This window comes from Heptranchias perlo, chromosome 7 (assembly GCF_035084215.1).
Source record: "Heptranchias perlo isolate sHepPer1 chromosome 7, sHepPer1.hap1, whole genome shotgun sequence".
Classification (NCBI taxonomy): domain Eukaryota; kingdom Metazoa; phylum Chordata; class Chondrichthyes; order Hexanchiformes; family Hexanchidae; genus Heptranchias; species Heptranchias perlo.
In genome coordinates this window covers 63,668,348-63,692,639 of record NC_090331.1, presented here as the reverse complement: position 1 = coordinate 63,692,639, position 24,292 = coordinate 63,668,348, and the positions used below count along the sequence as shown (strand labels likewise).

Genomic DNA, 24,292 nt, shown 5'->3' with positions numbered 1-24,292 from the left:
CTCATAGATGGTGAAGAAGTTTTGAGGGGTCCTGGTTGAGTCCCTGCCCTGCTTATAGCCACAATGTTGATATGGCTGATCTACTTACGCTTCTGGTCTGTGGTGACCTCCAAGATGTTGAGGGATTCAGCACTGGTAGTGCCGCTGTGAGCCAGATAGAGGTGGTTGGGCTTTTTGTTGTTGGAACTGTCATTGTCTAGCACTTACGCAGCATAATTACTATCTGGCACATCATCCCAAGCCTGGATGCTGTTTACGTCCAGCTGTAGGCCAGCATATGCTACTTCTGATGAATGGTCATTGACCTGAAGCGTTAACTCTGTTTCTCTCTCCACAGATGTTGCCTGACCTGCTGAATATTTCCAGCATTTTCAGTTTTTATTTCTGATTTCCAGCACCTGAAGTATTTTGCTTCTGCTACTTCATTATAGGAGAAGTGACATTACACAATAGAGGGTAACATTACTGTGGAGACAAGACTGTCTTTGAAAGGACTGTGAGATGGTCGGTCCTACCAATGCAATCATGGACAGACTGGTCTGTGACAGGCAAGTTAGTGAGGAAAAGGTCAAGCGGGTGACTCCTCGTCACCAGCCGCAAGCCAAATCTGGCAACTATGTCAGGACTTCACCAGCTTGGTAAGTGGTGGTTCTACCATGCCACTCTTGGTGGTGGACATTCTCCACCCATAGTACATTCTGTGCTCTTGATTCACTCAGTGCCTCCTCAACATGGAGGAGTACAGATTTGGGGGAAGCAAGAGCAAATTAGGTTAATGAAGCAAAAATGTTAAATATGTTCTCACACTGATCTCCATTTGTATTAATAACACCAATATTAATACATGAGCATATTGTGATCACCCTATGTCCTTAATCTTTTGTACATGTTCAGTAAAGCACAATGAAGTGAGACAAATACAAATAAATAGGAAGTGTGACTGCATGTACTGCCAGCAATCATTCCACCACAAAAATAGAGGCCACATAGGAAAAGGAAGGCAAAGAAGACTGCTTTTTTCTTGGAGATTTAACAGAAAATAGAAAAAGAAACAAAAGAGATAAAAAGCCAAGAAACTTAGCCAAAAGGGGGTGATTTGAGGCACGACTGATACATGTTCCTGGATGTAACATCAAGTTTTGGGATCGATTAAGCTGGTCTCAAGAGGGGAATGGGATGTATCTATTTAAAGGAAAACTACAGCTTTCAATGTTTCCTGAGTATGTTTGCACTTCATAAATAGCAAAAAAAAAGACTGCACATATTAAACTACTAATTCTGCATTTAAAAACAAAACTAAGTATAAGGAAAATTAATAGTGTCCTTTGTTACACTATATATATCAACTAAGACAGTTCAAAATATCAGCACATATAAAAGTTTAAAATTTGGCTGCATGGAAAAACCATCCTTTCATTAACACAATGAACCAGCAAGTTTCTCAAACTGCACAGAATCATATTCAAATATAATTTCTTGCATATTATTTATTGTATACTACAATTAGTACATACCATTGAAGTTTATGTCCGATGGCACTCTGATCTATATGTTCTTGGAGTTGGAACATGAAATCCTTGCTGTGTTCTGCATGCACAATGTATCAAGTTAGATCAGTTAATATGGTACAACAGCAGCACTCAGAAGATTACAAATTCTGACTGTATTTGTGTCCAAATATGTAGATAAATGAAAGAAAACAGCTTTGTCCATACACAGTACTCATAAAGCTGAAAGTGGCATGGCTGCTGTTGAAGATAACATGAGCATTGCTGAAGATGGCCCGAGCTCGGCTGCTACAATGCTCTTGAAATTAGTGCTCTTGGAATAGGCACTGGTGTTGTTGGAGCTACTGCTGAAGCTGAGGTTGGGAGAGTGCAGTTGAGGTTGATAAAGTGTTGCTGTGGGAGATAGAGTTCTGCTCAGGGTAGAGAATTGGTGCAGTTGGTAGAGTGTTGCTGAAGTTGGCAGACTGCCACTGAGGTTGGTAGAGTGTCACTTAGATTGGTGGAGTTCTGCTGAAGATGGTAGAGTGTCAAAGGTTAGTACGATTATACTGAAGTTAGTAGAGTGTCACAGGTTAGTATAGTTATTCTAAAGTTGGTAGACTGTCACAGGTTAGTATAGTTATTCTGAAGTTGGTAGACTGTCACAGGTTAGTATAGTTATTCTGAAGTTGGTAGAGTGTCACAGGTTAGTATAGTTATTCTGAAGTTGGTAGAGTGTCACAGGTTAGTACGATTATACTGAAGTTGGTAGAGTGTCACAGATTAGTACGATTATACTGAAGTTGGTAGAGTGTCACAGGTTAGTACGATTATACTGAAGTTGGTAGAGTGTCACAGGTTAGTATAGTTATTCTGAAGTTGGTAGACTGTCACAGGTTAGTATGGTTATTCTGAAGTTGGTAGAGTGTCACAGGTTAGTACGATTATAGTGAAGTTGGTAGAGTGTCACAGGTTAGTACGATTATACTGAAGTTGGGAGAGTGTCTCAGGTTAGTATAGTTATTCTGAAGTTGGTAGACTGTCACAGGTTAGTACGATTATACTGAAGTTGGTAGAGTGTCACAGGTTAGTATAGTTATTCTGAAGTTGGTAGAGTGTCACTGGTTAGTACGATTATACTGAAGTTGGTAGAGTATCACAGGTTAATATAGTTATTCTGAAGTTAGTAGAGTGTCACAGTTTAGTATAGTTATACTGAAGTTAGTAGAGTGTCACAGGTTAGTATAGTTATTCTGAAGTTAGTAGAGTGTCACAGGTTAGTATAGTTATACTGAAGTTAGTAGAGTGTCACAGGTTAGTATAGTTATTCTGAAGTTAGTAGAGTGTCACAGGTTAGTACGATTATACTGAAGTTGGTAGAGTGTCACAGGTTAGTATAGTTATACTGAAGTTAGTAGAATGTTACAGGTTAGTACGATTATACTGAAGTTGGTAGAGTATCACAGATTAGTATAGTTATACTGAAGTTAGTAGAGTGTCACAGTTTAGTATAGTTATTCTGAAGTTGGTAGAGTGTCACAGGTTAGTATAGTTATTCTGAAGTTGGTAGAGTGTCACAGGTTAGTATAGTTATTCTGAAGTTGTTAGAGTGTCACAGGTTAGTATAGTTATTCTGAAGTTAGTAGAGTGTCACAGGTTAGTACGATTATACTGAAGTTGGTAGAGTATCACAGATTAGTATAGTTATACTGAAGTTAGTAGAGTGTCACAGGTTAGTATAGTTATTCTGAAGTTAGTAGAGTGTCACAGGTTAGTATAGTTTTTCTGAAGTTGGTAGAGTGTCACAGGTTAGTACGATTATACTGAAGTTGGTAGAGTGTCACAGGTTAGTATAGTTATACTGAAGTTGGTAGACTGTCACAGGTTAGTATAGTTATACTGAAGTTAGTAGAGTGTCACGGGTTAGTATAGTTATACTGAAGTTGGTAGAGTGTCACAGGTTAGTATAGTTATTCTGAAGTTGGTAGAGTGTCACAGTTTAGTATAGTTATACTGAAGTTAGTAGAGTGTCACAGGTTAGTATAGTTATTCTGAAGTTAGTAGAGTGTCACAGGTTAGTATAGTTATTCTGAAGTTGGTAGAGTGTCACAGGTTAGTATAGTTATTCTGAAGTTGGTAGTGTGTCACAGGTTAGTATAGTTATTCTGAAGTTGATAGACTGTCACAGGTTAGTACGATTATACTGAAGTTGGTAGAGTGTCACAGTTTAGTATAGTTATACTGAAGTTAGTAGAGTGTCACAGGTTAGTATAGTTATTCTGAAGTTAGTAGAGTGTCACAGGTTAGTATAGTTATACTGAAGTTGGTAGAGTGTCACAGGTTAGTACGATTATACTGAAGTTGGTAGAGTATCACAGATTAGTAAAGTTATTCTGAAGTTAGTAGAGTGTCACAGGTTAGTACGATTATACTGAGGTTGGTAGACTGTCACAGGTTAGTATAGTTATACTGAAGTTGGTAGAGTGTCACAGGTTAGTATAGTTATTCTGAAGTTGGTAGAGTGTCACAGTTTAGTATAGTTATACTGAAGTTAGTAGAGTGTCACAGGTTAGTATAGTTATACTGAAGTTAGTAGAGTGTCACAGGTTAGTATAGTTATTCTGAAGTTAGTAGAGTGTCACAGGTTAGTACGATTATACTGAAGTTGGTAGAGTGTCACAGGTTAGTATAATTATACTGAAGTTAGTAGACTGTTACAGGTTAGTACGATTATACTGAAGTTGGTAGAGTATCACAGATTAGTATAGTTATACTGAAGTTAGTAGAGTGTCACAGTTTAGTATAGTTATTCTGAAGTTGGTAGAGTGTCACAGGTTAGTATAGTTATTCTGAAGTTGGTAGAGTGTCACAGGTTAGTATAGTTATTCTGAAGTTGTTAGAGTGTCACAGGTTAGTATAGTTATTCTGAAGTTAGTAGAGTGTCACAGGTTAGTATAGTTATTCTGAAGTTGGTAGAGTGTCACAGGTTAGTATAGTTATTCTGAAGTTGGTAGTGTGTCACAGGTTAGTATAGTTATTCTGAAGTTGATAGACTGTCACAGGTTAGTACGATTATACTGAAGTTGGTAGAGTATCACAGATTAGTATAGTTATACTGAAGTTAGTAGAGTGTCACAGGTTAGTATAGTTATTCTGAAGTTAGTAGAGTCTCACAGGTTAGTATAGTTTTTCTGAAGTTGGTAGAGTGTCACAGGTTAGTACGATTATACTGAAGTTGGTAGAGTGTCACAGGTTAGTATAGTTATACTGAAGTTGGTAGAGTGTCACAGGTTAGTACGATTATACTGAAGTTGGTAGACTGTCACAGGTTAGTATAGTTATACTGAAGTTAGTAGAGTGTCATGGGTTAGTATAGTTATACTGAAGTTGGTCGAGTGTCACAGGTTAGTATAGTTATTCTGAAGTTGGTAGAGTGTCACAGTTTAGTATAGTTATACTGAAGTTAGTAGAGTGTCACAGGTTAGTATAGTTATTCTGAAGTTAGTAGAGTGTCACAGGTTAGTATAGTTATTCTGAAGTTGGTAGAGTGTCACAGGTTAGTATAGTTATTCTGAAGTTGGTAGTGTGTCACAGGTTAGTATAGTTATTCTGAAGTTGATAGACTGTCACAGGTTAGTACGATTATACTGAAGTTGGTAGAGTGTCACAGTTTAGTATAGTTATACTGAAGTTAGTAGAGTGTCACAGGTTAGTATAGTTATTCTGAAGTTAGTAGAGTGTCACAGGTTAGTATAGTTATACTGAAGTTGGTAGAGTGTCACAGGTTAGTACGATTATACTGAAGTTGGTAGACTGTCACAGGTTAGTATAGTTATACTGACGTTAGTAGAGTGTCACGGGTTAGTATAGTTATACTGAAGTTGGTAGAGTGTCACAGGTTAGTATAGTTATTCTGAAGTTGGTAGAGTGTCACAGTTTAGTATAGTTATACTGAAGTTAGTAGAGTGTCACAGGTTAGTATAGTTATACTGAAGTTGGTAGAGTGTCACAGGTTAGTATAGTTATTCTGAAGTTGGTAGAGTGTCACAGTTTAGTATAGTTATACTGAAGTTAGTAGAGTGTCACAGGTTAGTATAGTTATTCTGAAGTTAGTAGAGTGTCACAGGTTAGTATAGTTATTCTGAAGTTGGTAGTGTGTCACAGGTTAGTATAGTTATTCTGAAGTTGATAGACTGTCACAGGTTAGTACGATTATACTGAAGTTGGTAGAGTATCACAGATTAGTATAGTTATTCTGAAGTTAGTAGAGTGTCACAGGTTAGTATAGTTATACTGAAGTTGGTAGAGTGTCACAGGTTAGTATAGTTATACTGAAGTTGGTAGAGTGTCACAGGTTAGTACGATTATACTGAAGTTGGTAGACTGTCACAGGTTAGTATAGTTATACTGAAGTTAGTAGAGTGTCACAGGTTAGTACGATTATACTGAAGTTGGTAGAGTATCACAGATTAGTATAGTTATACTGAAGTTAGTAGAGTGTCACAGTTTAGTATAGTTATTCTGAAGTTGGTAGAGTGTCACAGGTTAGTATAGTTATTCTGAAGTTGGTAGAGTGTCACAGGTTAGTATAGTTATTCTGAAGTTGTTAGAGTGTCACAGGTTAGTATAGTTATTCTGAAGTTAGTAGAGTGTCACAGGTTAGTACGATTATACTGAAGTTGGTAGAGTATCACAGATTAGTATAGTTATACTGAAGTTAGTAGAGTGTCACAGGTTAGTATAGTTAATCTGAAGTTAGTAGAGTGTCACAGGTTAGTATAGTTTTTCTGAAGTTGGTAGAGTGTCACAGGTTAGTACGATTATACTGAAGTTGGTAGAGTGTCACAGGTTAGTATAGTTATACTGAAGTTGGTAGAGTGTCACAGGTTAGTACGATTATACTGAAGTTGGTAGACTGTCACAGGTTAGTATAGTTATACTGAAGTTAGTAGAGTGTCACGGGTTAGTATAGTTATACTGAAGTTGGTAGAGTGTCACAGGTTAGTATAGTTATTCTGAAGTTGGTAGAGTGTCACAGTTTAGTATAGTTATACTGAAGTTAGTAGAGTGTCACAGGTTAGTATAGTTATTCTGAAGTTAGTAGAGTGTCACAGGTTAGTATAGTTATTCTGAAGTTGGTAGAGTGTCACAGGTTAGTATAGTTATTCTGAAGTTGGTAGTGTGTCACAGGTTAGTATAGTTATTCTGAAGTTGATAGACTGTCACAGGTTAGTACGATTATACTGAAGTTGGTAGAGTGTCACAGTTTAGTATAGTTATACTGAAGTTAGTAGAGTGTCACAGGTTAGTATAGTTATTCTGAAGTTAGTAGAGTGTCACAGGTTAGTATAGTTATACTGAAGTTGGTAGAGTGTCACAGGTTAGTACGATTATACTGAAGTTGGTAGAGTATCACAGATTAGTATAGTTATTCTGAAGTTAGTAGAGTGTCACAGGTTAGTACGATTATACTGAAGTTGGTAGACTGTCACAGGTTAGTATAGTTATACTGAAGTTAGTAGAGTGTCACGGGTTAGTATAGTTATACTGAAGTTGGTGGAGTGTCACAGGTTAGTATAGTTATTCTGAAGTTGGTTGAGTGTCACAGGTTAGTATAGTTATACTGAAGTTCGTAGAGTGTCACAGGTTAGTATAGTTATTCTGAAGTTAGTAGAGTGTCACAGGTTAGTACGATTATCCTGAAGTTGGTAGAGTGTCACAGGTTAGTATAGTTATACTGAAGTTAGTAGACTGTTACAGGTTAGTACGATTATACTGAAGTTGGTAGAGTATCACAGATTAGTATAGTTATACTGAAGTTAGTAGAGTGTCACAGTTTAGTATAGTTATTCTGAAGTTGGTCGAGTGTCACAGGTTAGTATAGTTATTCTGAAGTTGGTAGAGTGTCACAGGTTAGTATAGTTATTCTGAAGTTGTTAGAGTGTCACAGGTTAGTATAGTTATTCTGAAGTTAGTAGAGTGTCACAGGTTAGTATAGTTATTCTGAAGTTGGTAGAGTGTCACAGGTTAGTATAGTTATTCTGAAGTTAGTAGAGTGTCACAGGTTAGTATAGTTTTTCTGAAGTTGGTAGAGTGTCACAGGTTAGTACGATTATACTGAAGTTGGTAGAGTGTCACAGGTTAGTATAGTTATACTGAAGTTGGTAGAGTGTCACAGGTTAGTACGATTATACTGAAGTTGGTAGACTGTCACAGGTTAGTATAGTTATACTGAAGTTAGTAGAGTGTCATGGGTTAGTATAGTTATTCTGAAGTTGGTAGAGTGTCACAGTTTAGTATAGTTATACTGAAGTTAGTAGAGTGTCACAGGTTAGTACAGTTATTCTGAAGTTAGTAGAGTGTCACAGGTTAGTATAGTTATTCTGAAGTTGGTAGAGTGTCACAGGTTAGTATAGTTATTCTGAAGTTGGTAGTGTGTCACAGGTTAGTATAGTTATTCTGAAGTTGATAGACTGTCACAGGTTAGTACGATTATACTGAAGTTGGTAGAGTGTCACAGTTTAGTATAGTTATACTGAAGTTAGTAGAGTGTCACAGGTTAGTATAGTTATTCTGAAGTTAGTAGAGTGTCACAGGTTAGTATAGTTATACTGAAGTTGGTAGAGTGTCACAGGTTAGTACGATTATACTGAAGTTGGTAGACTGTCACAGGTTAGTATAGTTATACTGAAGTTAGTAGAGTGTCACGGGTTAGTATAGTTATACTGAAGTTGGTAGAGTGTCACAGGTTAGTATAGTTATTCTGAAGTTGGTAGAGTGTCACAGTTTAGTATAGTTATACTGAAGTTAGTAGAGTGTCACAGGTTAGTATAGTTATACTGAAGTTGGTAGAGTGTCACAGGTTAGTATAGTTATTCTGAAGTTGGTAGAGTGTCACAGTTTAGTATAGTTATACTGAAGTTAGTAGAGTGTCACAGGTTAGTATAGTTATTCTGAAGTTAGTAGAGTGTCACAGGTTAGTATAGTTATTCTGAAGTTGGTAGTGTGTCACAGGTTAGTATAGTTATTCTGAAGTTGATAGACTGTCACAGGTTAGTACGATTATACTGAAGTTAGTAGAGTATCACAGATTCGTATAGTTATTCTGAAGTTGGTAGAGTGTCACAGTTTAGTATAGTTATACTGAAGTTAGTAGAGTGTCACAGGTTAGTATAGTTATACTGAAGTTGGTAGAGTGTCACAGGTTAGTATAGTTATTCTGAAGTTGGTAGAGTGTCACAGTTTAGTATAGTTATACTGAAGTTAGTAGAGTGTCACAGGTTAGTATAGTTATTCTGAAGTTGGTAGTGTGTCACAGGTTAGTATAGTTATTCTGAAGTTGATAGACTGTCACAGGTTAGTACGATTATACTGAAGTTGGTAGAGTATCACAGATTAGTATAGTTATTCTGAAGTTAGTAGAGTGTCACAGGTTAGTATAGTTATACTGAAGTTGGTAGAGTGTCACAGGTTAGTATAGTTATACTGAAGTTGGTAGAGTGTCACAGGTTAGTACGATTATACTGAAGTTGGTAGACTGTCACAGGTTAGTATAGTTATACTGAAGTTAGTAGAGTGTCACAGGTTAGTATAGTTATTCTGAAGTTGGTAGAGTGTCACAGGTTAGTACGATTATACTGAAGTTGGTAGAGTATCACAGATTAGTATCGTTATTCTGAAGTTAGTAGAGTGTCACAGGTTAGTACGATTATACTGAAGTTGGTAGACTGTCACAGGTTAGTATAGTTATACTGAAGTTAGTAGAGTGTCACGGGTTAGTATAGTTATACTGAAGTTGGTAGAGTGTCACAGGTTAGTACGATTATACTGAAGTTGGTAGACTGTCACAGGTAAGTATAGTTATACTGAAGTTAGTAGAGTCTCATGGGTTAGTATAGTTATACTGAAGTTGGTAGAGTGTCACAGGTTAGTATAGTTATTCTGAAGTTGGTAGAGTGTCACAGTTTAGTATAGTTATACTGAAGTTAGTAGAGTGTCACAGGTTAGTATAGTTATTCTGAAGTTAGTAGAGTGTCACAGGTTAGTATAGTTATTCTGAAGTTGGTAGAGTGTCACAGGTTAGTATAGTTATTCTGAAGTTGATAGACTGTCACAGGTTAGTACGATTATACTGAAGTTGGTAGAGTGTCACAGTTTAGTATAGTTATACTGAAGTTAGTAGAGTGTCACAGGTTAGTATAGTTATACTGAAGTTGGTAGAGTGTCACAGGTTAGTACGATTATACTGAAGTTGGTAGACTGTCACAGGTTAGTATAGTTATACTGAAGTTAGTAGAGTGTCACGGGTTAGTATAGTTATACTGAAGTTGGTAGAGTGTCACAGGTTAGTATAGTTATTCTGAAGTTGGTAGAGTGTCACAGTTTAGTATAGTTATACTGAAGTTAGTAGAGTGTCACAGGTTAGTATAGTTATTCTGAAGTTAGTAGAGTGTCACAGGTTAGTATAGTTATTCTGAAGTTGGTAGTGTGTCACAGGTTAGTATAGTTATTCTGAAGTTGATAGACTGTCACAGGTTAGTACGATTATACTGAAGTTGGTAGAGTATCACAGATTAGTATAGTTATTCTGAAGTTAGTAGAGTGTCACAGGTTAGTATAGTTATACTGAAGTTGGTAGAGTGTCACAGGTTAGTATAGTTATACTGAAGTTGGTAGAGTGTCACAGGTTAGTACGATTATACTGAAGTTGGTAGACTGTCACAGTTTAGTATAGTTATACTGCAGTTAGTAGAGTGTCACAGGTTAGTACGATTATACTGAAGTTGGTAGAGTGTCACAGTTTAGTATAGTTATACTGAAGTTAGTAGAGTGTCACAGGTTAGTATAGTTATTCTGAAGTTAGTAGAGTGTCACAGGTTAGTACGATTATACTGAAGTTGGTAGAGTGTCACAGTTTAGTATAGTTATACTGAAGTTGGTAGAGTGTCACAGTTTAGTATAGTTATACTGCAGTTAGTAGAGTGTCACAGGTTAGTACAGTTATACTGAAGTTAGTAGAGTGTCACAGGTTAGTACGATTATACTGAAGTTAGTAGAGTGTCACAGTTTAGTATAGTTATTCTGAAGTTGGTAGAGTGTCACAGGTTCGTATAGTTATACTGAAGTTAGTAGAGTGTCACAGGTTAGTACAGTTATACTGAAGTTAGTAGAGTGTCACAGGTTAGTATAGTTATACTGAAGTTAGTACAGTGTCATAGGTTAGTATAGTTATACTGAAGTTAGTACAGTGTCACAGGTTAGTATAGTTATGCTGAAGTTGGTAGAGTGTCAAGAAGGTTGATAAAGTGTCAGTGGAGCTGATAAGAGTGCCGGTGAGACCGATGGTGTTGATGGCCGTACCAGCTCTTGCTTCTCCTTGTCCGTTACTGACGAGCGGAGCGGACCCGCGGAGACCGGACGCCGTCTCCTTGACAACACCGGTCAATGCGGCCGAACGAGTGACCATGAGCCTCTGGGGCCAAGCGGCGGTTTCCGGTTCCTGGCGCGGCGGAGGGTGTCCCGGGGGCACTCGGTGAATCCGGGCTCGAAGGTAAAACTCGGTGCCCGGAATACTGCACCGCATTCAATAGACTTTGAATGGTCTGCGGGGGTGGAGACCGGGAGACACTGACCCCGAGTTCCCGTTTCCAGCCTCCCTCCTGCCGAGAGCTGCTCATTTAGTGGCCGGGCCGAGGAAGATCCTCACTGCCGGTTTCGGCTGTGTGCCGGATGGACGCTCCATTCCCGGTTGTTTTTTGTTGTTGTTTACATGCCATGTTTCCCTGTCCTCGAGTCTTCACTGCTTGCTTGGTCGCAGTTCACTAAACTCCGTTTGCCCTCTGGTATCTCGCCCGACTGACCATTAATCCGTGATCCTTTACATATGTCAGCAGGCTGTTTTACTGTTGCACCGAGTGTACAGCACAGAAACTGGCCATTCGGCCCATCTGGTCTATGCACACGAGACTCTTCTTCATCTAACCCTGATCATAATGACTAACCCTAATGTTGGACCGCCCCGCCCCCTTAAGTTCAGATGCTGAGGCCATTTGTTGTCCTCCTACCACTCAGCTGAGATCAGGTAACTCCGCGTTGACTGGATTTCATCCTGTAGTTGGTCCATCTCTCTCAGCTACTTACAGGACAAACTCACTGAGCCATCGGGGGACCTTGATCTTCCTGTTTGTGACACTGATTGACATCCAAGGCAGTCCCAGATGCCATTCAGTGATGTTAATATAGCCCACATATGTTTGGTGAAGGTGTAAGAGGGAGAGGAAGAAATAGCAACTAAAGTAGAATTGGTTATTTTTAGTGTGGGTGCATTGTTATTTCTATTAAGGTTGCTAGATGGGAAAGCATTTATAATATAAATGTGCATTTTCCTTCTCTGTTAATGCCTACCTTACTGGACCATCCCATGTGGCATCTGTGATACTTCGTTTTCCCATCTAGCCATTTTTCTGGCCTGAGTGAGATTGTCAGTTTGAGCCAAATTAGATTGAGACTGAAAAACTTGTTTCACTTTAGAATTTTATAGCTGTCAGAGAGATACAATTTAATTGCATCTATCTGAGTTGGCTTTCAACTCAGACCCAAAGCAATAGGGACGTACAATCCAGTACTTCATTCCTAGTTATTCTTTGGCATCTGTGTGAAGCACACTTTACCCACTCACAATTAATTAACATCAGAATATTCCTACATTGTTATCATGATCACAAAATGACTGTAGAGCCCTACAGATGGTGATTTCCTTTCACTCTACAAGGACTTGCTTTGATAAGACTTCACTGAGTTACCTTTTGAATGGATGCTCTGCTGTTGAATCTCCTGCTCTCATACCCTGGATTGAAAGTCTGAGAGTTTGGGTAGCTGGCACACGTTCTTACTTTAAAGGATTCCCAAAACATGGCATTTTAATCATATACATTTGCATGGCGTTTGGCTATAAGTGAAAAGTTATTCTAATCTTGTATAGATTAAAGCAATACTGTGTGCAAATTGGAGACTGTAGCTTCAAAAGACATTGTGATATTTTAGTTTCAAAAGGCCACCAAGTTGCAGATGTTATTAGCTGGTGCTTAAGGTTTGCTTGTTGATGTTCATTTGGAGTGACTGGTGCTTTTTGCATAAATTTGTGTAAATTTTAATACTGCTTTTACTTGTGACATAAACTAGATTGCTTTTTGTTCACTGTATGAAAATTTACCTTCCTAAAAACTAGTAAGTTTAAACAGGAGAATGTTCCATGTGGAGAACATTCTCATGATACCTTGGTGTGACCGTTTTGTATTTATTAAGAATCAAATACTGATTGCTTTCTGTGTATTTTAAAAATAACTTTCCAATCTTTATGCTTCTGTTCATTTTAAAGGATACTCCAGGATTAGGTTGTATGATGGCTGCATCCTAGACCTTCAATGTGGATCAAGAGGCCAGTCACACATTGAAAGATTAATTTTTATATTAAATAGACAGAAGGTAAAATGGGACGACAGTATGTAGGACAAGGCCATTATCGAATAAAACCCTGGAGTTCTCCTTTGAGGAAGGAAAATCTGTACATTGTTTAATATGTTGGTAAAATCGCATGACAATGTTTCTCCAGCAGGTTATACTGCACAAGAAAGTATTGATATTATGAAGGCTATTATTCTGGCTGCTGGCTATGGTACAAGGTTGAATCGTGATCTACAGAATGATACCAGTGGAGATTTCAAGCATCTCCATGGCATCCCCAAGCCCCTTCTACCAGTAGGACATCGGGCGCTTATCAGTCATTGGATGGCAGCAATAGACAAGATCAACTCTATTGATTCGGTTTACGTTATTGTATGTCTACATTTTGATCTTTCCTTTAGAAAACTGCACAAGTTAAATTTTCTGACCTGGCTCCAAATGTTCAGCTACAATTCTCCTGGAATCTAAGATTACTGTTTTTGAAAAAAAAGCTTTTCCATTTTATATATTTCACATTGGCATAAATAAGTTTTTGAGTTATAAAACTTGTTGCAATAGTTTTTTTGTTACATTTGATGTTATTTTATTTATTTTTTGCTCTGTGTGCGTGTTGGTGCTGGGATTTTGCATTGTATGTAGTAGATAAGTATATTTAAACTGAACAGAAAAAGGAGCACCAACTGCCAGATTTTTAACACCTCTCTGCCAATAAGAAAAAGCATATAAAGGCCTCCAGTTTAACAGTGCTGCTAACCATGTAGTTTTGATAGTGGATGGTACCAGATCCAGCTTTAAAAAATTGTCAATCAGAAGTGGGAAGGCCTCATGTCTCAGTTCTAGAGTAGTATTGAAATACTGTGTTAGTTTATAGATTTTTTTTTAAAATTTAAAGTTTTTGTCATTATACGATTTTTGACACAGGATTGAAAATGTATGCCCAAATGTCTGTACTCACAATAATTTTGTGCTTAAAAATATATACGAGGGGTGATGGGGAAGAAATGGACTCATCCTTTCTTGTGGTTTGGGTGACTTTTAAACAGTATCACTAATTTAATTCCCAGTAAAGGTCTTTTTCTCATTCGGCTGTCCACAAAGTCTGCAGAAGAAAGCAAATATGCTGGAATTTTTTTGATTTGGGAGGTACAGAATTAAAAATTGAACTTGTGTAGTTTTAATCTATTTTCACTTTTTTACGAAGAAAATTGGTCAATTCAAACTGTCTTTTAAAGCATATAACTAGTGGACACTGCCAAGATATCGCTCTCACAGATATGTTAATAATTGCTAACTAATAATGATCTTTGCAGACAAATGATCTCTACTATGAGAAGTTTGAAGACTGGGCAAAGAAGTTCAGACTAGTTAAAGTCCTAAATGATGGAACGAGAAGTAATGAGGTGAGTGTCCAGCTTAGACCATTAGTGAAAATTACAATTGATCTCTAAACACAGTTAAACTTTGGCTGGTTAACATTTTTTATGTTTAATGAATTTGTAAAAGTTCAGAAAATGTGAATATTAGCAATGTTAGAAGTAAAATTCTTTATTAATAAAAGATCTGTAAGTGCTATTATTCACTTTAGTTTCCAATTTTTATTTCATACCAGTGTACAGATAACACTTAGAACGTTACAAAGCTGTAACGGATCGAGTTGTTCAGATATGATTATAAACCAAGATTGAACCTTCGGCGGTTTATTGATATCATCTGAGCCATCAACCATTACTGCCTTGAAACACATTCCTATATTATTTTACTGATTTGAGTGTTATTTCTTGATGCAAGGATTTGTGGCTGTATCACATGATTTGGTTTAGTTTTACTGTCCTAAATAACTGAATGTTGTAGTTACAAGCTTGTTACTGTATGCTAAAGGAGGATAGCTTTCTTGATTGGAGATAGTCATTGTAATGAAAGGAGCATGCTGACATCTGACATTGGATTGCTTTCAATACTTGTATAGAGCAGCTGTAAGTTTTAAGTTTAAGTACAATTAAAAAAGAATTTTGCTTAAACCTCAACCAAAACTATTGTGCAGGAAACCTTCCAGAGAGAGAGGGAAAGGAGGTAGGAGGGGGTGTCTCTATCTTTATAGAATTTTAATTTATTAACAGCTCTATGTATTTAAAACTTGGGGAATAAAACAGTTTATATTATACTCATTTTACAAATGGAGTTATTTAAACTTAAGTAAAAGCCATAATTCAGTGATCCGAACAGTTAAGAAATTAACTTTTTCTCCCCATAGGAACGGTTGGGTGCTATCGCTTGTCTTCAGCTTGCCATTACTCAGTTTAACATCAATGATCATGTATTGGTCCTAGGCGGGTAAGCAACAATATAAATAGGTAGCAAAGGATATGAGTATAATAGCTGGTCAAGGTTTTAAAACTGCTTAAAATATACAATATTTAAGTTATAGATTGTAAAAAGTTTGTGTATATATAGTAAATTAAAAAATAAACTTTTAAATAGAAAGGATATTCAATTGTACCATTGAATTATTCAGTAGCTTTAAGAAGATTCTCTGTAGCTCATGAGGTAGCAAGCATTAACTGGTAATAGCAGCAGTCTGTAATAAATGATTCGAAGAAAGAATAGAGAATAATTCATCAACCTGCAGTTTCTTTTATATTGCTTCTTCCCAGCTTATCCTTTAAAGGACCTGTCTGGTCTTTATCCCTATGTCGACTATGTGCATAGCTTAAAAATAGCATCCTTTTGGCTGCTATCCACAATCTACTATTCTGTTTCATTATTCATCCTTTTAACTTTGCTTGTTCTAATCCTCCTCGTTGACTTTTAGATGACTTCCAGTGTTCACTACTTTTTGATTCTCTATGTTTTTAAAAATATTTTTGCTTGGCCATTAATTTCAATTTCCTTATTCTCCCATTATGGTCTTGCTACAATTCGCCCTTTCTCAAGCATATGTGTCCTTACCACACCTATCATTTAAATAGTCCTTTAAAAATGCATTTTATTTCAATTTTCCAGATTTTGCTTCTCATTTAATCTATCTGATAACTTTTCATAAAACTCCAGTGTTTTTTCTAAAGTCTGCCAACGTTGTTTTTGGCTGTAGTCTGAATTAGAGTATCAAACTTGAAAAAAATAATTAATCTCATGTAGTTTATACTCAATTTCTTTTGGAAACTTAAAAGTTTTCCTTTTAAGCATACCTATGATTACCTGGGATGAGAACATATATCCTATACATGAAGGGAGACTTGAAAAACTAGAACTGTATTCACCAAAGTAGAGGTGGTTAAGGTGGAGGTGGTGGGGGTCCAATAGAAGTATGGAAAGTTTTGAAGGGTTTGAGAGGATAAATAATGAAAGATTATTTCCACTGGTTGGTGAATTGATGACAAGGAGCATAAATTTAAGATTGATACTAAAAGCATGAGAGGTTAGAAGAAATGTTGTCATGCAAAGTGTTATGCGTATGGAATACTTTGAATGTTGACTCCAAGTCAATCATAATAATCATTTAATTTAAGATTAAATGAAGAGGAAAAATATTAAAGAGTAAGGAGAAAGTACAGGGATTGGATAGCTCTGATGCGGATGTGGCACTACCACAAGAATGTGTTGAATGGCCTCTTGCGCTGAAATTTCCATGATTTCCCTCCCAGGCGATTAAACAATTTACAAAGAGTTCATAACAACAGCAGCTTGCATTTCTATAGAGCTTTAACATAGAAAAATATTATCCCAAGCTGCTTCAGAGGCGTTGTCAAAAATAAATGGATGCCGAGGAGATAGTTAGGTGGTACCAAAAGCTTAGTCAAAGAGATGGGTTTTAAGGATGGCCTTAAAGGAGGAAAGGGAAGTGGAGAGGCAGAAGGATTTAAGGGATGGAACTCCAAAGCATGGGCCCCGGGGGCTAAAGCCACAGCCATCAATGGTGGGGCATGCATAAGAAGCCAAAGTCAGAGGAACGGAGACTTTTGTAAGCGGATGGGAGTTGTAGGGCTGGAGGTTACAGAGATAGGGAGGGAATGGGCCATGAAAGGATTTAAATATGAGGATGAGAATTTTCAATTGGAGGCATTGGCGGACTGGGAGCCAATGCAGGTCAGCAAGGATGGGGTGATGGGTGAGCGGGACTTGTGCGTGTTTACAAAAGGGCAGCAGAGTTTAGGATGAGCTGAAATTTATGGAGGGTGGAGAATGGCAGAATTTTGGAATAGTTGAGTCTGGAGGTGACAAAGGCACACCAGTATATATTGAACCTGCTGTGTTGAAAGGAGTTATGATAACTTATTGTATGTTTTGGCTACCATTTTGACAATATTTATTTTCCTCAGGGACACTCTGTTCTACGAAGACTTCAGCCTCTCTGATGTCCTTGCAAAATTTGCTGAGCTGCAGAAGATTAATTGTGACAGCAGTTTGGTTCTGTCTTACCTTTGCAAAGATGAAGGTCAATCCAAAATGTATTACAAAACTCCTTTCTTTCTTAAACTGATCTTTGGGGTAAACAATCTAACATAACTTTTCCTTTCAGCAGAAACTACAAAGTTTGGCATTTTAGAAATTGATGAAAAGTTCCAAATCACTGCATTTAAAGAAAAACCCAGTTCTACTGAAACAACATCTCGCAGAGCAGTAAGATTTTTACTTTTTCTTAACTGACATTTCTTGATCACATAATGTACCTTTTTCTTTTATAGAAAAAAATCTAATATTGGAACAAGTTATTTCAAAAGCATTACTTCACACTAAAGCAGAGTCTTGTTGTTGAAGTAACTTGTTCTGGTATTTGGTTTCTTTTGGATAAACTTTTTATCACATTATATACTACTTGTATTGAGGAATATTAATCTAAACTAAGAATCTAGTACAATTTTCTGTCTTCCAGTGCCCATGTTTCTATATATACTCAAAAAATACAGTTCCTTTGATTGAAACATTTCTTCAAGAAAAGCAGGTAAGGGTTTGTTGGTATTGAGTTACATTAAACTCTGCTTTTTTAGAAAAAAGCCTAACTAGATTATCAGGAAATGTTACAACTGGATCAGGACTTCAAACATTAGGAAATATTAGCAAATGAATGAATAATTGTACCATGGCCCATTTAGTTATTAATTCAGCATTTAAACATTTTATGCAAACGATCATTTTCTACATTATCCTACTGTCTCCTGTGTAGGATTTAGTAGTGGATTGATTATGTATACATTTGATCAGTATCTTGTATTTAAATGTTCTGCTTTAATTTGGAATTCTGTACCATGGACTGCATTTTGATATAGAAACAAAGAACTTGCATTATATAGCATCTTTCATATACACAGCATGTCCCAAACGCTTCACAGCCAATGAATTATTTTTGAAATGTAGTCACTCTTGTGATACAGGTAGGGTAGACTATTTTGGAATTACATGCTTGGATAGAATGTGCTGCAAACTGCTTGTCGATTTAGCATACTGGTGGCACCTACATGAATTTGTCCAACTGACCCAAAAGTTCCAATGTACTATTTTCCTTTCACCCACTTTACAGATTTGATCCATATGTATAATTTCTTGACAAGATATTAAAATTTAGTGTTTATTTCAGCAGCTTATATAAATTTTGTTTCAAAGAAGGGTTTTATTTTTGATAGAATTCACCTTTGGAAGAGAAGGACGCACCCGGAAACTTCTTATGTTGGGTCTACTCAAGGTGAGAGTGTTTCAAGGAACTAACATTTTACTTTTAATTTTCTGCTATATACTATTTATTTTCTTTTTGTATTGCAGGAAACCAGTGTTTGTTCATAATGCATCTGGCCGATTTGATGTTGGAAATCTTCCATCTTATGTTGACTGTATTAAATATTTCCAGAAATGTCTAGATACATAATCTGATTGGAAAGTTACTAGTCATTCAGATCAATTTTAAAACAAAGCTGTGGTGAACAGGCTTTGTACAGTATCTGTACACATTTCCTTTTTGTTAATGCTTTCTAAGATGAGCTGGATAATGGTGAAAACAAAGGAAAACCTCTGGAACCATGCATTTAATTCCCAATACCTGACAGAGATATGTTCTGAATTACTGTTTAAAAACAAATTTCATATCCTACTATGGTAAGATTGAGTATATACTAACCAGAAATGCACAGCAGTAGACTTCTCATCCTGCTTAAATTGAAACTGTAATGTATTTTGTTTGGTAGATCAGTGATAGTACAACTAACAATAAATTAGGGCATCTCATTACTAAGGTAATGTCCCCATGAAAGTTCAGGTACAACATGGTCCTACAAGAAATACTTATTCTTTTTGAATGATGCAGCCACAAGAGGTTTGGAATTTAAATCATTTATATGGTAGTCTCTTTAGAGAATACGCTAAAATGGTGAAGGCAGATTATCCTGCATTTGCTGTTCAGAGTTACAGTGCTCATATGCATCATATGGGGAGAGCAGTACAGTGGAATTAGTTTGTATTGCTCTAGCAAAGGGTCCACAGACACGATGGATTGAATGGTCTTTTTCTATACTGTAAATTTCTAACAGTTATAAGGATGTCACAGTTGTGTTATAACAATATATAAATTTGAAAAAAAACTTGGCTTTTTTAAAGTTACTATTATGAAACTTGAATTGCAGAGATAACATTTTGGCACTGATTTCATGCTTGTGTGACATCAGTGGTAGTATTTTAAAAATTAAAATTCACTCTATACTTATTTGTAAATTCTTCAAGCTAAATTGATTGGAGGAATTCTGGAATTGAGGTTCATTAAGTCATATCAACAAAGTTCATTTTCTTTCTAATTTTAAATAATCATTTGTATCAAACAAACAAAGTAGATTTGGAATTTGAATCTTTGTTGGAAATAAATTATATTTCTGAAATATAATTTTTGGTGCTTGACTACTTGTAACTATTGAAATACATTTTACCACTATTTAGCATGCAGAGTAGTACAATGCAGTGGGGAAGTGCATTTAGTGTTTCAGGTATGCATAACATGTATGGGCCAGCCTCATTAAGTTTCATGCAAAAATACTTAGAGCAGATAGAATCGTAATGCAGTATTTGTGCTGTCTTTGCTCTTTTTTTCTTTCAATGTCCATCTGGATTTGAAGCAAGAGAAGAAGTAGGAGATTCCATAGTTAGGGAAGCAGATAGGTGTTTCTGTGGCCGCAGGCGTGATTCCAGGATGGTATGTTTCCTCCCTGGTGTCAGGGTCATGGATGTCACTGAGCGATTGCAGAACATTCTGAGGGGGGAGGGTGAACAGCCAGAGGTTGTGGTCCATATCGGGACCAACAACATAGGTAGAAAGAGGGATGAGGTCCTGCAGGCAGAGCTTAAGAAGTTAGGAAAAAGATTAAAAAGCAGGACCTCAAAGGTAGTAATCTCCGGATTACTCCCAGTGCCACGTGCTAGTGAGAATGGAAATAGGAGGATAGAGCAGATGAAAGCGTGGTTGCAAAGGTGGTGCAAGGGGGAGGGATTTAGATTCCTGGGGCATTGGGACCGGTTCTGGGGGAGGTGGGACCTATACAAGCCGGACAAGTTGCACCTCAACAGGGCCGGGACCAATATCCTTGTGGGGAGGTTTGCTAGTGCTGTCGGGGAGGGTTTAAACTCGCTTGGCAGGGGGATGGGAACCTGAGTGTGGATTCAGATGGGATAAAGTCAGAACTGGAAATGGAAGGCAGAAAATTAGTGAGTGAGTCTGGAAGGCAGAGGGAACGAAGGTTAGAAAATAAACAACAGAGGAGTTTGGCAGTCCTTAAATGTATTTATCTCAATGCAAGGAGTATAGGAAATAATAGGATGAGCTGAAGGCACAGATAGACAGGTGGTAGTATGATATCTTAACTATTACAGAAACATGGCTTAAAGAGGGGCAGGACTGGCAGCTCAACGTCCCTGGTTACAGGGTTTTCAGACGCAGTAGAGAGGATAGAATCATAGAAGTTTACAACATGGAAACAGGCCCTTCGGCCCAACATGTCCATGTCGCCCAGTTTATACCACTAAGCTAGTCCCAATTGCCTGCACTTGGCCCATATCCCTCTATACCCATTTTACCCATGTAACTGTCCAAATGCTTTTTAAAAGACAAAATTGTACCCGCCTCTACTACTGCCTCTGGCAGCTCGTTCCAGACACTCACCACCCTTTGAGTGAAAAAATTGCCCCTCTGGACCCTTTTGTATCTCTCCCCTCTCACCTTAAATCTATGCTCCCTCGTTATAGACCCCCCTACCTTTGGGAAAAGATTTTGACTATCTACCTTATCTATGCCCCTCATTATTTTATAGACTTCTATAAGATCACCCCTAAACCTCCTACTCTCCAGGGAAAAAAGTCTCAGTCTATCCAACCTCTCCCTATAAGTCAAACCATCAAGTCCCGGTAGCATCCTAGTAAATCTTTTCTGCACTCTTTCTAGTTTAATAATATCCTTTCTATAATAGGGTGACCAGAACTGTACACAGTATTCCAAGTGTGGCCTTACTAATGTCTTGTACAACTTCAACAAGACATCCCAACTCCTGTATTCAATGTTCTGACCAATGAAACCAAGCATGCTGAATGCCTTCTTCACCACCCTATCCACCTGTGACTCCACTTTCAAGGAGCTATGAACCTGTACTCCTAGATCTCTTTGTTTTATAACTCTCCCCAACGCCCTACCATTATGGAGTAGGTCCTGGCCCGATTCGATCTACCAAAATGCATCACCTCACATTTATCTAAATTAAACTCCATCTGCCATTCATCGGCCCACTGGCCCAATTTATCAAGATCCCGTTGCAATCCTAGATAACCTTCTTCACTGTCCACAATGCCACCAATCTTGGTGTCATCTGCAAACTTACTAACCATGCTTCCTAAATTCTCATCCAAATCATTAATATAAATAACAAATAACAGCGGACCCAGCACCGATCCCTGAGGCACACCGCTGGTCACAGGCCTCCAGTTTGAAAAACAACCCTCTACAACCACCCTCTGTCTTCTGTCGTCAATCCAATTTTGTATCCAATTGGCTACCTCACCTTGGATCCCATGAGATTTAACCTTACGTAACAACCTACCATGTGGTACCTTGTCAAATGCTTTGCTGAAGTCCATGTAGACCACGTCTACTGCACAGCCCTCATCTATCTTCTTGGTTACCCCTTCAAAAAACTCAATCAAATTCGTGAGACATGATTTTCCTCTCACAAAACCATGCTGACTGTTCCTAATCAGTCCCTGCCTCTCCAAATGCCTGTAGATCCTCTCTCAGAATACCCTCTAACAACTTACCCACTACAGTTCCCAGGCTTTTCCCTGCTGCCCTTCTTAAACAAAGGCACAACATTTGCTACCCTCCAATCTTCAGGCACCTCACCTGTAGCGGTGGATGATTCAAATATCTCTGCTAGGGGACCCGCAATTTCCTCCCTAACCTCCCATGACGTCCTGGGATACATTTCATCAGGTCACGGAGATTTATCTACCTTGATGCGCGTTAAGACTTCCAGCACCTCCCTCTCTGTAATATGTACACTCCTCAAGACATCACTATTTATTTCCCCAAGTTCCCTAACATCCATGCCTTTCTCAACCATAAATACCGATGTGAAATATTCATTTAGGATCTCACCCATCTCTTGTGGTTCCGCACATAGATGACCTTGTTGATCCTTAAGAGGCCCTACTCTCTCCCTAGTTACTCTTTTGCCCTTTATGTATTTGTAGAAGCTCTTTGGATTCTCCTTTGCCTTATCTGCCAAAGCAATCTCATGTCCCCTTTTTGCCCTCCTGATTTCTCTCTTAACTCTACTCCGGCAATCTCTATACTCTTCAAGGGATCCACTTGATCCCAGCTGCCTATGCATGTCATATGCCTCCTTCTTCTTTTTGACTAGGGCCTCAATCTCCCGAGTCATCCAAGGTTCCCTACTTCTACCAGCCTTGCCCTTCACTTTATAAGGAATGTGCTTACCCTGAACCCTGGTTAACAGACTTTTGAAAGCCTCCCACTTACCAGACATCCCTTTGCCTGCCAACAGACTCTCCCAATCAACTTCTGAAAGTTCCTGTCTAATACCATCAAAATTGGCCTTTCCCCAATTTAGAATTTTAACTTTTGGGCCAGACCTATCATTCTCCATAGCTATCTTAAAACTAATGGAATTATGATCACTGGTCCCAAAGTGATCCCTCACTAACACTTCTGTCACCTGCCCTTCCTTATTTCCCAAGAGGAGGTCAAGTTTTGCCCCCTCTCTAGTCGGGCCATCCACATACTGAATGAGAAATTCCTCCTGAATACACTCAACAAATTTCTCTCCATCCAAGCCCCTAATGCTATGGCTGTCCCAGTCAATGTTGCGAAAGTTAAAGTCCCCTACTATTACCACCCTATTTTTCTTGCAGCTGTCTGTAATCTCCTTACATGTTTGCTCCTCAATTTCCCGTTGACTATTTGGGGGTCTGTAGTACAATCCTATCAAAGTGATCTCTCCCTTCTTATTTTTCAGTTCTACCCATATAGACTCAGTGGGCGAACCCTCGGATATATCCCCTCTCACTACTGCCGTGATGTTCTCCCTAATCAAGAACGCAACTCCCCCTCCTCTCTTACCTCCTGCTCTATCTTTCCTATAGCATCTGTACCCTGGAACATTGAGCTGCCAGTCCTGCCCCTCCCTTAGCCATGTTTCAGTAATAGCTATAACATCCCAGTCCCATGTACCCATCCATGCCCTGAGTTCATCTGCCTTGCCCATCAGACTTCTTGCATTGAAATAAATGCAGTTTAATCTCGACTTCCCTTGGTCTTTGCCCTGCTTTCTCAGACCATCTGTCCGGTCATGTTTTGTACACTCTCCCTTACTGCCTTTTGTTTCTGTCACCACTTTACTTCCCACTGACTTCCTGCATCGGTTCCCATCCCCCTGCCACATTAGTTTAAACCCTCCCCAACAGCACTAGCAAACACTCCCCCTAGGACATTGGTTCCAGTCCTGCCCAGATGCAGACCGTCCAATTTGTACTGGTCCCACCTCCCCCAGAACCGGTTCCAATGGCCCAGGAATTTGAATCCCTCCCTCTTGCACCATCTCTCAAGCCACGTATTCATCCTAGCTATCCTGTCATTCCTACTCTGACCAGCCCGTGGCACCGGTATCAATCCTGAGATTACTACCTTTGAGGTCCTACTTTTTAGTTTAACTCCTAACTCCCTAAATTCAGCTTGTAGGACCTCATCCCGTTTTTTACCTATATCGTTGGTACCTATATGCACCACGACAACTGGCTGTTCACCCTCCTCCTCCAGAATGTCCTGCAGCCGCTCCGAGACATCCCTGACCCTTGCACCAGGGAGG

The 24,292-nt window shown here is 38.3% G+C and overlaps 2 protein-coding genes across 9 annotated transcripts in view; one reads left to right on the top strand and one right to left on the bottom strand.

Annotated features, from left to right (window-relative positions):
• ankar (ankyrin and armadillo repeat containing) overlaps window positions 1-11,451 on the bottom strand; it is a 114,004-nt gene extending 102,553 nt beyond the window's left edge. Inside the window, exons 1-2 of the mRNA XM_067988177.1 lie at window positions 10,848-11,451; window positions 1,515-1,587 (exon numbers count right to left, since the gene is read on the bottom strand). Coding sequence (XP_067844278.1) covers window positions 1,515-1,517 — 3 coding nt within the window. The 5' untranslated portion in view covers window positions 1,518-1,587; window positions 10,848-11,451. The remainder of the gene's footprint in view (window positions 1-1,514; window positions 1,588-10,847) is intronic.
• Window positions 10,965-24,292, top strand: part of zgc:136439 (uncharacterized protein LOC678627 homolog) — a 52,275-nt gene continuing 38,947 nt past the window's right edge. For 2 of the 8 annotated variants that reach the window (XM_067987715.1, XM_067987712.1), the window contains exons 1-8: window positions 11,059-11,568; window positions 13,099-13,322; window positions 14,261-14,350; window positions 15,202-15,281; window positions 17,267-17,382; window positions 17,467-17,567; window positions 17,821-17,889; window positions 18,569-18,627. In XM_067987715.1, the coding sequence (XP_067843816.1) occupies window positions 11,493-11,568; window positions 13,099-13,322; window positions 14,261-14,350; window positions 15,202-15,281; window positions 17,267-17,382; window positions 17,467-17,567; window positions 17,821-17,889; window positions 18,569-18,627 (815 nt within the window). In that variant the 5' untranslated portion in view covers window positions 11,059-11,492. Of the gene's footprint in view, window positions 11,038-11,057; window positions 11,569-13,098; window positions 13,323-14,260; window positions 14,351-15,201; window positions 15,282-17,266; window positions 17,383-17,466; window positions 17,568-17,820; window positions 17,890-18,568; window positions 18,628-18,704; window positions 19,748-24,292 lie in introns of those variants that run through there. The other 6 variants (XM_067987716.1, XM_067987717.1, XM_067987720.1 and 3 more) reach the window with 6 other exon arrangements.